At 36.0% G+C, this 13,398-nt stretch overlaps 1 protein-coding gene across 1 annotated transcript in view; it reads right to left on the bottom strand.

The window, feature by feature from the left end:
- The window catches only part of LOC107551546 (protein kinase C-binding protein 1-like), a 39,556-nt gene that overhangs the window by 9,580 nt on the left and 16,578 nt on the right, over window positions 1-13,398 (bottom strand). Inside the window, exons 2-13 of the mRNA XM_016233184.1 lie at window positions 12,165-12,235; window positions 11,598-11,755; window positions 9,577-9,798; window positions 7,434-7,547; window positions 5,134-5,226; window positions 4,889-4,976; window positions 4,750-4,805; window positions 4,012-4,089; window positions 3,793-3,908; window positions 1,602-2,065; window positions 1,401-1,508; window positions 1,140-1,298 (exon numbers count right to left, since the gene is read on the bottom strand). Coding sequence (XP_016088670.1) covers window positions 1,140-1,298; window positions 1,401-1,508; window positions 1,602-2,065; window positions 3,793-3,908; window positions 4,012-4,089; window positions 4,750-4,805; window positions 4,889-4,976; window positions 5,134-5,226; window positions 7,434-7,547; window positions 9,577-9,798; window positions 11,598-11,755; window positions 12,165-12,235 — 1,727 coding nt within the window. The remainder of the gene's footprint in view (window positions 1-1,139; window positions 1,299-1,400; window positions 1,509-1,601; window positions 2,066-3,792; window positions 3,909-4,011; window positions 4,090-4,749; window positions 4,806-4,888; window positions 4,977-5,133; window positions 5,227-7,433; window positions 7,548-9,576; window positions 9,799-11,597; window positions 11,756-12,164; window positions 12,236-13,398) is intronic.

The following is a 13,398-nucleotide window of genomic DNA, read 5'->3' as shown; positions in this document are numbered from 1 at the left end:
TGCTAATCTATACAGAATTCTGTAGGGTTGAGCATAAAAACAGTAGTAGTGTTTTCTGATAAGACAATAAAACTACACAAAAACCCAGACAGATTAGATTATCATTCACAATGCTTTATGGGAGTTGTAAGTGTAGTTTATTGCCTCATAAAAAAAGAATGTTAAGGTTGTGCAAAGTGTAGAATTAGAGAACTGGCTCCCTTTCAATTCATAAGTTTGAACTGAGTTGTTAACCAGCAGGAAGTTAAACTGGAATATGAATTAGAATAACAGGAAGAGAAATGTAAAGGCAGTTAATGGCATTCTGGGAAATGAAGAGTTCTTCTACCCTGGTTTATAAACCTGTTTGTCCATAGGCCTGTAAAACATCTAGAATTTTTTCTTTCAAACAACGCTGTCAAACCAACATTAAAAAATAGATTCGACAAGCTTTCCTCATTTTAATATTACACTTATTATATAGGATTAATTTGAATTAAAATTAAAGGGACGTGCGTCCAAGACTGACACGGAAGAGAAGAAATTGTTGAATTAAGTCGTTATTTTAGTTTTCTTTGCACACAAAAAGTATTCTCGTAGCTTCATAACATACATTAAGGTTAAACCACTGATGACACATGGACTATTTTAACGAAGTCCTTACTACCTTTCTGGGCCTTGAACGTGTCAGTTGCATTGCTGTCTATGCAGGGTCAAGCTCTCGGATTTCATCAAAAATATCTTCATTTGTGTTCTGAAGATGAACAAGGGTCTTACGGGTTTGGAACGACATGAGGGTGAGTAATTAATGACAGAATTTTCATTTTGGGGTGAACTAACCCTTTAATATTAATTCTACTTCTTTAATATTTAAATTTCAATGCTACCTCAAATTGAAGAATTGCACTAGAATTTAAAACACATTCTCAGTTCAATTCTGAACGCTGTAAACCCTGTAGTAAATATAATATTCATATTTTTGCTGCTCGAAATCAAATATTGTAATATTGTGATTCATCTTAACTTTATGGTATATGAACTTTATGATATTCACTTTATGATATACATTTCCGAAACCAAGGTTGCCCAAAAAAAAAAAGCAGATGGTCATTTTTGAGGTTTACCGTTAATCATCATTTGCGTGTGCACGTGTTAATTACCCAGCTGAGCTTTGCAGCTCTCTATAGTTTTATCCAAACTCCTAGAAGGTTTTTTGGGAGAGGTGAGGAGAACCGACGTCCCTTGCTGCTGCTGCTGCTGCTGTTGTTGTTGTACAGTCTCACTCAACTCCTTCAGGTCCATTTCAGCTTTAATGCGATCTGAGGGAATACATCCAACACAAATATTCAACAAACATGGAGAAATAAAGGATCAGAGAGCAGTGGTCATTTCTGTAGGCCTCAGGTTGATTCGAGACTCACCCAGATTGAGGTTAAGTATGCCTCCCGTGCCTGAACTCCTTTCCTGTTTAACCGGCGTGGGCAGGAGAGGCTTGGGGCTGTTGCTGGTCTTTAGAGACGCAGGAGACGCTGTGGGCAAAAGTTTAAAACTTTAAAATCACCCACTATTAATCGTAAAACAAAACACTAGCCATTTTAAGGCATTAAATCTAATTAAATCACCTGTATAATCCATTGAGTCTTCACCACCGCTATAGTGACTCGATGACACTCTCGCCCCTCGTTCGTCCTGCTCGAGGTCTGACCCCGTGTGGACTGAAGAGTTGGTACTCATTGGTGATCTGGGTACATCCGTCACAGAGATCCGCCGCCCCGCCCCTCCTGACTTACTCAAGAGCATCTTGGGGGATGCGGTCATGTCGAAGTTGAACTTGACTTTGTCCGGTTTCTCAGGCTTCACCGTGCCTTTTTTAGGGTTATTAGGGTCCTGCAGCATTTGGAACTGGTTGTTGGGTGTGAAAGGTGTCCGGAACGGGGCGTAGTTGAACACGCCGTATTTCTTGCTCACGTTTTCCACGTAGACCTCCATTTCTTGCATGGCGCTGTTGAAGATGCTTTTGGTCTTCTTCACAGAGAAGGGGATCTCCTTAGACATGAGATAACAGTTGTTTATGGGCACCCAGGCTCTGAAAGCCAAATGAGAGGGAAGCACATTTTAATGCATATAAAAATTGATAATATTGATGTTGTTGTGAGTATAACAAGTCCTTGATACAATAATCATTAAGAATTATTAAACTGGAATGTAGGCCTACATATAAATATATGTATATAATACTTAAAGGGGTCATATGATGTTGCTAAAAAGAACATTATTTGGTGTAATGAAATGTGTTTATGCGGTTTAAGGTTCAAAAAACACATTATTTTCCACATACTGTACATTATTGTTTCTCCTCTATGCCCTGCCTTTCTGAAACGCGTCGATTTTTACAAAGCTCATCGGTCTGAAAAGTAAGGTGTGCTGTGATTGGCCAGCTATCCAGTGCGTTGTGATTGGCCAAATACCTCAAGCGTGTGACGGAAATGTTACACCCCTTAACATATTGTGATGCCCTGTCAGGCCGGAGCGATGATTCAAAAACATGAAAACCCATTATAAACGAGGCATTCGTTGCATCCAGTGGGGACATAATTACGGATTATAATGACTTATACTGTCTTTTTACACGTTGCGTTGCATCACGCCGTGTAAACATAAAACCATGTCTGCATTTGTGATCGGAGAAATGACAAACAACAAGCCCTACTCTACACTGCTCAAAAAACTTAAAATATAAAATATTAAAACTCTTTAAATATAAAAAACATACTTACAATCTGTGAGTCAGAACAGCCGGCATTGTAGTCTACTCTCCCAGGATCAGGAAACAGTCCTCCATAAAATGTGCTGCACACATCTGAATATTTGAAAATTCTGTCATTAATTAATTACTTACCCTCATGTCGTTGTAAACCCGTAAGACCCCCGTTCATCTTCGGAACACAAATTAAGATATTTTTGATGAATTCTGAGAGCTCTCTGACCCTTCCATAGACAGCAATGTAATTATCACGATCAGAAACGTAGCAAGGAGATCGATAAAATAATCCATGTGTCATCAGGGATTCAACCGTAATTTTACGAAGCTACGAGAATACAATTTGTGCGCAAAGAAAACAGAAATAACGACTTTATTCAACAATTCGTCTCCTCCGTCACCCTGGTGCCATTTTGGAGAGTATCACATACGTAAATAACGAATGCTGTACTGTGCCAGCTGTGCCATGCGGATACGTTTTCTACGTTGTTTACACTTTGATTTGAATGAAAACAACGTTTTTTTGTTTTCCTTGCGTACAAAAAGTATTCTCGTAGCTTTGTAAAATTATGGTTGAACCACTGATGTCACACGGATTATTTTACCGATCTCCTTGCTAGGTTTCTGGATGCTGATTGTGGTAATTACATTGCTGTCTATGGGAGGGTCAGAGAGCTCTCAGAATTCATCTAAATATCTTAATTTGTGTTCCGAAGATGAACAGAGGTCTTACGGGTTTCGAACAACACGAGAGAGTAATTAATGACAGAATTTTCAATTTAGGTGAACTATCGCCTTTAATTTAAAACAACATTTTTTTCATGATATTCTTGAGCTTTATGCATTTTCCCTGAAAACGTTGTCTAAAATGAATCAATTCTTTATTTGGTTTTTTATTTCTACTAATACAATAACAGTAATGTTAACCCATTTTTTAAAACGTAAAACTATACAGACTAAACACAGTAGCAATTGTAGCCAAAATTAGAATTTGATTAGATTTGCTAGATGTTGTTGTTTATATATTTTGTAAATGTTATTAACAGACTCACCTGTCATGCTGGCCAAAGAACCGTGCGTCCACCTGACCGTCCTTGTCCCTCAGGGCTTTAGCGGGCCAGAAGGGAAAACCTTTCAGTTTGGCCCACACCAAAGGATGAGGCTGAGACTACATGAAAACAACAAATATGACCATGAAATACAGCCCAGATATTTAACTAGATGATTTTTTAAAAATGTATTACAAAATTTTAAAAGGGTCATCTTCTTACACAAGGTTCACAGAACCAGTTGTCCCTCTTCTGACAGGCAGACAGGTAGCACTCTGGACAAACCTCAATTTCATTCATCTGAGGATGATTTATTAATACTGTAATTTTTTATCTAGGACCAGCTTCACAAATACATTTGTGCAATTATACATATTCTACCATTCAAAAGTTTGGGGCTTGTAAAAGCCTATTCCTTTTTAAAGAATTTTATGTTTTTTTTCAGCAAGGATGCATTCATCGACATTCAAAAACCGACAGTAATGGCATTTCTAATGTTACAAAAGATTTCCTTTTTCCCCGAATAAATGCTGTTCTTTCAAACTTTCTATTTATCAAAGAACCCTGAAAAAATGCATTAGTCTTCATAAAAATATTAAGCAGCACAACGGTTTTCAACACTGATAACAATTAAAAATGTTTCTTGAGCAGCACATTAGCATATTAGAATGATTTCTGAAGGATCCTGTGACACTGAAGACTGGAGTAATGGTGCTGAAAATTCAGCTTTACATAGCAGGAATAAATGACATTTTAAAATACATTCAAACAGAAAATGTATTAAGTTAATTTATATTGTAATAATAGTTGCTTTACTGTATTTTTATCAAATAAATGCAGTATTTCTGAGCATAAAGAGACTTTAAACATTAAATCAAATCTTACAGACCCAAACTTCTGAACGGTAATGAATCAGATTGTATAACTTGCTTTATATATTATAAGGATTAGAATATTCACCTCATGTTCACAGATCTTGACAATAACTTTAGCAGTTGCCGTTAGCTTATGGTTTCCTGAAACAGAGTCAGTGAAACTTCACGAATGTACAGATATGAGTCAAGATACATGCACACTGATTTCAGAGTCCAGCACTAACCTCCATTATATATGATACAGTTGTGTAGAATCCACTTCATGTCAGCCAAAAATGCTTCTGTGCAACCATACATTTTCTTCTTGATATTCTACAGAAACATATTTCTCAGTTACATTATTTTTTTCTACCTCTAGGCACATACAGTGGCCTCAATCTAAACTATCAAAAAAAAGATGTTTATTAGGTTTTCATGATTAAACAAAATCAACAAACAATACTTGAAAAAAAAGCTTGGCCTGATCTACCTTCTCTAGAGTGCACAGGTCCATGGGGTGAAATATATACTCAGCATAATCCGGGTGCTGTTCTAGTGACACTGGCTTCTGAAACGGTTCGGTCTGCAAGATAAATCATTCATAATGATACACTGCAAGGGTTGAATCGATGTAACCTAATCACATTAAAACCGAGACCACCAAACTGAAACTATAATTTTTTTTTTTTAATTTCACAAAATTTACATTAATCAACATTCGTGAATGTAAATGTACCCAAATTAGCCCAAAGGCTAGTTTTCATTGGTAGTCCCTTTGCCCGATGTTACTAGGCCAAAAAAACTAGAGGGGAAAAAAAAAGAAACAAAATAGAAAAAAACAATAACAACGAAATTCGACCAAAACTTAAACAAATTATACAAACTGACAATAAAAAAAGAAAAAAAAAGAAATATGCATTAAATTAAAACAGAAAGCTTATTAAGATATAGAAACAACATTAATGTTCACATTGTTGGTTATAAAGAAGCCATTTCTTAAAAGTATGCTTAAATGAGTTAAATGATATACATTATCTAATTGATGGTGTTATTGAATTCCACTGATGTGATGCTCTGAATGAAAAAACAGCTTGACCAAACGAGTTTGTTCCATGTGGAATTATGCAATCAGCTTTAGCTGCACCTCTAGTTACTCTGTTTTCAATAGATTTAAATTTAATAAAATCAACCAGAGGAGGAGGAGCTAAACCATGCCTAATCTTATAAACTAAACAAACATTTTTAAACTTAGTGATGTTTTCCCAGCTAAGCAGGTTATACGTATTTAAGATATGACAATGGTGAAAATTTTTTTAATCTAAAATTTTAAGTGCTTGTTTGTCCAATAATTCCAATGGTTTTAGAACTACAGCATGTGTATTAGACCAACTTGTCAGACAATAAGTAATATGAGAAAGAATCATAGAATGAAAATATACCTTTGCAGCCTCATTTGATAAAGAGTTTCTAATAAACCGAAAATTAACTAAATTAAATTTTACATACCTTTTTTATATGCGTTTTAAAACCAAGACATGAGTCCAAATGAACCCTAAGTATTTATATTCCGAAACAACCTGTAATCTCTCTCCCGAAATGAAAATATCTTGTTTTATATCAACACTATGTCCTTCAGAAAAAAAACATACAAGCTGTTTTTGACACGTTTAATTTCAGATAACACTGATTGAGCCAGGAAATCTGTCAACTTATTTGCAACCTCGTCTGCATTTTTACTATGCGTGAAAATGATTGTATCGTCAGCATACATTATGATATTACATTTTTGACACACCATGGGTAAATCAGTAATATTCATGCTAAAGAGAATTGGCCCCGATATGGACCCTTGTGGAACACCAGTTGAAAGGCATAGTGAATTGGATGTATAATTACCATTTTATTTTTACTACCTGAGAATGGGAAGAGAGATAAGATTAAATTAAATTTACACATTTTGTCGAAAAATTTAAATTGAGTAATTTATGTAAAAGAATATTATGATTTACAGTATCAAACACTTTCTGTAATTCAAGAAATACAGCCCCTACCACTCCACCGTTATCCATTAATGCCTTTAACCTTTTGAATAAAATAACAAGTAGCCATTTCTGTTGAATGATTTATCCTAAAGCCGAACTGCATCGGATTTAATTGAAAAGGACTATTATTAAAATGGTCAATAATTTGTTTAGCCACCACTTTTTCAAAAACATTTGATATTGTGGGGAGGACTCTAATTGGCCTATAATTGCTAGTTAAACGGGGGTCGCCTCCCTTAAATATAGGGGCCACAACCGTCGGTTTCCAAGAGGTGGGGAAACTCCCTTGATCTAGTGAACTATTAATAATATGTGTTAAAGGGTTAACTATTGAGGAACTAATTGGTTTCAATAAAAGTGTGTCTATACCATAGATATCTTTAGCCCTTGAGGACTTAAGAGACATGACTACCTTTTCAACATCTAACTTAGTTACTGGTCTTAATACTAAAGCTGTCTCGCTAGCATTATTTGTTCGTAAATAAGGTTGTTGTACTGTGAAACTTTGAGCAATTTTATCCACTAATTCAATAATACAGTGATTAAAGGCCTGTGCCACATCAATTGGGCTCTGTAAAATTGTATCATTAATCTTCAATTCAATTGGCCTTGTTTTAATATTATTTTGCCTGGTTCATTTTTTTTTATCTGTCTCCATATAAAAGAGTTACCACAAGCATTTTCAATAATTGTGACTATGGAGTGATTCAATAAATTGTGAGGGTATAATGAGGTATAGTTGACTCACCCCTGGCTGTTTCATTTTCTGCAAAGCGAACTTCAGCAGGTAGGACAGCTGCTCCAGGTTCAGCATGGTCATAGCTTTACTCTGAGTCTCTATGCACTCAGCCACCGTTATTTTCTGAAGTAGAGAGTGAAATGACTACTATATTCATAATTCACATGCATACAGTTCATAATTCATGTGCTCTCAAACATTCTCAAAGGGAATGTTGATTCAGTTACTGTCTATTTAAGTTCATATAATAAAATGTATTATAATAAATTCTTTCTAGGGGTGTAAAATGCATTGACCTAGTTATTAAAAACTGCAAAAGTGAAATCAGTTTGGTCCTGTGTGTGGTATGACAGAAGGCGGCCGTAAGATTTCTGTGAGAGTGTATCATGTGGTTTATGTGTCCTGTCCTAGCCACACGACTGAGTGCTCGAATTAACAAAATGGATTCAAATATTAGTACATTTATTCTAAGCAAGAGCAAGCAGCTCTTAAAAATATGCAAATACAGTAGTTTTTTCCTCTGGTGATTTGTATTTGTTGTCATTGTACGCTACTTGGCGTGTCCTAAAACATGGTGGCGACTATCCAGAATGCAACGCGCAGTGACGTACATTCCCATTCTCTGGCTGCGTCTGAAAGCTCTAAAATGCTGCCTTCGGAGGCACCATTCCAAGGCAGGAAGGCATCAAGGCACGTCCGAATACAAATTCGGAGGTACCTTCTTCTGATCAAATTTTGAAGGCAGCATATATAGAGTTTAAGGTTAGCATGCCGCTAAGCTAACAACACAATACTGATACGCGAGAACACGATAAGCATAAAAATACATAATTAATATGCTCAAATACTGGTCAAAATAGCCAATTTAATTATACCGGTAAACAACTTTTAATCAACACTAGTACGGTCTGAAAACCGCTGTTTATTTATAATCAACATTTATTGTAACTCGTCTGCTATTTTGGATTTTAAAAAAAACAGGTACTGCGATATTTTGGGCAAAATGATACATCTTTAAAGGGACAGTAGACAAAAGAAGATATTTTGAAGAATGTTGGGAATCAAAAAACATTCGAGCCCGCTTCCATTGTATTAGACAATTCTCAAGATATCTTTTATGTTCCAAAGCAGAAAGTCATGTCAGTAAGTGTTATTTTAGTACTATTTACATAATTTTATAGTATACATTTTTTTTAATTAATAATTTAATTAATTTTAGTTTTAATATTTTTTTGTTATGTGCTCTTGTCATTTGTATTACTTTTTAGGGTTTTTATATTTCTATATAGCTTTTATTTATTTTTATTTAGGGTTTAGTAAATTTTGTACTTTCCACTCGTTTTATATTTCTATATAGCTTTTACTGACTTTTATTAATGTTTTAGTCATTTTAGTACTTTCCACTTGTTTTCAGTTAGTTGTTAAGGCAACATTTAAGTTTTTCATTCAGTATGCAGTGCTGTCAAACGATTATTCGCATCCAAAATAAAAGTTTTTATTTACATAATATATGTATGTGTGCTGTGTATATTTATTATGTATATATAAATGCACACACATGCATGTATATATTTCAGAAAAATATGTTAGTTTATATATTACATATATATTTTTTAAATATAAATTATATGAATATAAATACAGACATGTTAATATTTTCTAAATATATACTGTATGTGTGTGTATTTAAATATACATAATAAATATACTCAGAACATACAAATATATTATGCCAACAAAAACTTTTATTTTGTATGCGATTAATCGCGATTAATCGTTTGACAGCACTAGTATTTATATTCTATTTTATTTCAGCTTTATTTAAATGAACAAATAGATAGTTTTAGTTAACATTAACAAGACTATAGGCTACAGTTTTGGAATGACATGAGAGTGAGTAAATAACAATTTTCATTTTTAGGTGAAGAGACAGATTAATTTTGCCTACTTTTTGAAACAATCTTCACATCAGAACTGTGCCTGTCCCTCAAAATGTCTGTCCGCTCACTAGGTTTTGGAACAGATCTTACGTTTCCATTTGCCTGGTTATGGCCAGTATTTATTGCTAGCAGCGCTTCATGTTCTGAACATATTTAAACTGCCAGAAGGACAGTCCCATGACATAACAGCTGACATACACAGTCCTCAGTACCTCGCACTCTGGACAGAACCAGTCGCCCTCAGGCTCTGCGGCCAGTTTGAGGCACTTGGCGTGGTAGACGCGCGGGCAGAGCTCACAGCAGAGCACCTGGCCCTCGCGGTGACACACCCAGCAGTAGAAGTCATTCCGCCCGTCCTGCGGTACAACATCAACAGGGTCTGTGGTGAGTGAGGGCTGCTTGACATAGTAAAAGGGACCATGTCTTAGCTCACACTGAAATGCAGGCAAGAGAGACAGGGCAAGGGGTCAAATCACAAGCCACAACACTTGCAGGGGAAACGTAGCAAGGCACTGCAATAAATCAAGCACGGACAGTTAAGCAGTCACATGACCACTGGGTCAAAAGCGGCACACTGGGAAGACACTGTAGGATTTCATTTCACATTTTCATAAAAAACACATCATGACCCATGTGTGATCTGAAAAACACGTGGTGCCTGTGATCAAGTGTGTTTCGCCAGGATTTGAACGAAATCCTAAAATTACCATCAGATGCCAAATACAGATTAGCAGGATCAAGAGATCGGGACAAAATATGCTTCAGACCAAGCTGTGACTTAATGGAAATAGATTTTTAAAATTGACAGCTACTATTTAGTTTTCAATATCTTTAAGGTAACAAAAGAAATCAATTCATATAAATGTGCTTAGTGTTTTTTAAATAAGATCAATAAGCAAATCCACACTTGGCATCTTTCATGAAACATTGTTCATATGCATTGCAACACACCACCACAAAGACAGCACAGCATTCAATAAAATCAGTGCACTTGATTTTTAGCTGTAATAAAGTGAACATACATTGGGCCCATAAAGAAGCATTTGGACACGTGCGCAACCTTTTAAAAATGTGTCATCTCTGCAAACAAATGTTTAGCAACGAAAGCAACAGCTTTTCTCAGAACTAACTTCCCTTTAAGCTATTTTTGCTGTGACATTAACCATCTGGGTTAAACACAGGTGCAAGTACATATACACTACAGTTCAAAAGTTTGGGGTCAGTAAGATTAAAAAAAAAATAATAATAATAATAATAACTACTTTTACTTAGCAGTGATACATTAAATTGATCAAAAGTAAATACATGTATAATGTCACATTATGTTCCATTTCTATATATTTCTATTCCAAAAAAAATACTGCTCTTTTGATCTTTACATTCATCAAATAATAGAAAAAAAATGTCTGTTTCCACACAAAAAAAAATGTAACATTGGTGAGGATAAGAGACTTTTCTTTTTCAAAAACATCAAAAGATCTTATTGAACCCCAAACTTTTGAACGGTAGGTTACATTTATTTTATGATTTAATATTCTACGATCTAATGCAATGACATAAATTCATCAAAGGGATCGTTCCCCCCAAAATTAAAATTCTGTGTTCATTTATTGACCCTCGTCTCTTTCCCAACCTTTATGACGTTATTTCTTATGTGGAACAGAAAGAAATGTCTTTTTGTCCATATTTTGTCCAATGTTGTTTAGAACCCATTCACTTTCATTGGACAAAAATGTGTTCCACTGAAGAAAACAATATTTAGAACAACATTAATGAGTAAATGACGGAATTTTTGTTTTTTGGGGTGAACTATATCCTTTAAATATGCCTGTGGTGTCCAAATGCTTTTTGAGGCCACCCTGTAGCTTACAGGACAGAAATCCCCACAAGGGGTCGACTTTGTTCATGCAAATCAGTAAAAGCATTCGGCCCTTTCAGTGCCCAGTGTTTTATCATTAGAAACGGCAGACTAAATGGAAACTAAAATCAAACACTCATTTACAAGCCACAATCAATCCTGATTATTCCGATTGGCCATTTGAATAGAAAAGTGAAAGAAAACGTAAAAGGACACAGGAAGAGACAAGACGAGAGTTTGACTTAAAAACCAAAAGGTATGTTTTGGATACTACAAACGTTTTTAAATTCATTTGAGCAAGAATTCTCAGCTCAAACCAATTCAAATTCAACAAAAGGGCATCGGGATGAGAGGGAAGCCTAGGAGGGAACATACTTGGTCTTTATTGTTGACTAATCCCGGTTTCTTCTTCTTCTTTGTGGGACTGGGTGACGTGTCCGTGGGAGAGTGTCCGTTTGAGGAATGTGGAGGACTGGGTGCTTTCCTCTTTGGCGCAGCCAGTGCCTGCTCCGCTGATCCTAGATCAGGGACCGCTGATGAAAAAAACCCCACAGCTGCTTTATTATGCAAAGCCACGTGGATAATACAACACCTCACCCAGCTGGGCCTGTGATTGTGACCTTTCAAAGCATTGACCTCCACATGCACAAAGAGGGTTGCCTTTTATGCACATCTTCAAAAATAAAACAAAAGATGCCATATCAAACGTCTGACTATCCTACTAGCACGAAGCACCAGATAGCAGCAATCAGTCAGCATAAAGAAAGAGAATATTAGGTTGCATGCCACATTTGATGTGGCTCAGATTGACTTGCTTTTGATTCATTTCAGCTGAAGAACTGTACTCTCACAATCTGAACCTATTTTTGGAGTCTGTTATGCAAGAACTATGAACGGAGAAGCTAAAGTAAAAGAGTCACATTAGAATCAAAGAAAAAATACCTTTGGGTGGCATGGACACCTCCATCCCATCAACCGCATCAGACTCAGTCTTTATTTCCTCCACAGCCGAACTAAATGAAGAAAGAAAATGCTGGAATAAGACACTGAAATCTCATGAGGTCTCCCCCTGAGATAAAAGACTTGGGTGATGTAATCTAATCTCCAGAGTTATGTTGTTGTTGTTCATAGCAATCGTCCTCCATTCCACATCTGAAGCATGCACTTTTGCTTGTGCAAGGAGACCCTTGCATGAGTATTGCTTTGTCTGAACAGTGCTGTAACCAATCGTGGGCCTGTAGAGTGAATTTACAAGATGATATTAAGCTGTTTAACCTTGCGAGGGAAACTCGTCTGATTGAGACGTGTGAGGTGTAAACTCTCTCTCTCTGTCTAGTAATAGATCAGCACCTCCTTCAAATGAAGCAAACATGTTCGTGGGGAATACCGCCGTGAAAAGGTCCACTCACACAAGGGATTATGGAGTAGACGTCTGCTGAGCACCAGAGAGTGTCTTTAATTCAGTCTCATTAGTCTACTTCTTGTCTGAGAGGATTTGGCCTCATCCAAGTTCAGGCATAATCGGTAGTAAAATACCATCAGCTACTGACACGGATACATTCAAAATGTGGCCTATAAAGCATAACATTTATATTAGGCTGCTAAGCTGACATATATTTTTCTGAGTAGTAGTCTTTGCATTATAATTAAGCAAAAACAAATGAAATGATGACTTCACTTGTAAGGATTTTTTAAACTCTTCACACAATGTGTGAAAAAAATTCCTTCACATCGATTAATTTGTTATTCGCTCAGAAAAACAAAAATAAATGTAGGCCTCAAAAAAGACTTGTACTTTAACATAGTGCCCTAAGTCCCTAAACAAAGCGCTAAAGTGCTAAAAAAAAAGTGAATTTTCTGCAACAAAATGAGTGAACATCAAATTGTTATTTAAAAAGATGCAATTTGGAAAAATTATTTTCAGCGAACCAGCAATTTCTGGTGACATGAGTAAAAAAAAAAAAAAAGTTTACGCAAATAAACAGCAACTACCAATAGGAGCGATTCGCCACATGCACGCAAATAAACAGCGACTACCAATAGGAGCGATTCGCCACATGCACGCAAATAAACAGCGACTACCAATAGGAGCGATTCGCCACATGCACGCAAATAAACAGCGACTACCAATAGGAGCGATTCGCCACATGCACGCAAATAAACAGCGACTACCAAT

The sequence above is a fragment of the Sinocyclocheilus grahami genome, unplaced genomic scaffold (assembly GCF_001515645.1).
Source record: "Sinocyclocheilus grahami isolate Dianchi unplaced genomic scaffold, SAMN03320097.WGS_v1.1 scaffold426.1, whole genome shotgun sequence".
Taxonomy (NCBI): Eukaryota; Metazoa; Chordata; class Actinopteri; order Cypriniformes; family Cyprinidae; genus Sinocyclocheilus; species Sinocyclocheilus grahami.
The sequence above is the reverse complement of the archived record's forward strand: the minus strand, read 5'-3'. Positions and strand labels throughout refer to the sequence as shown.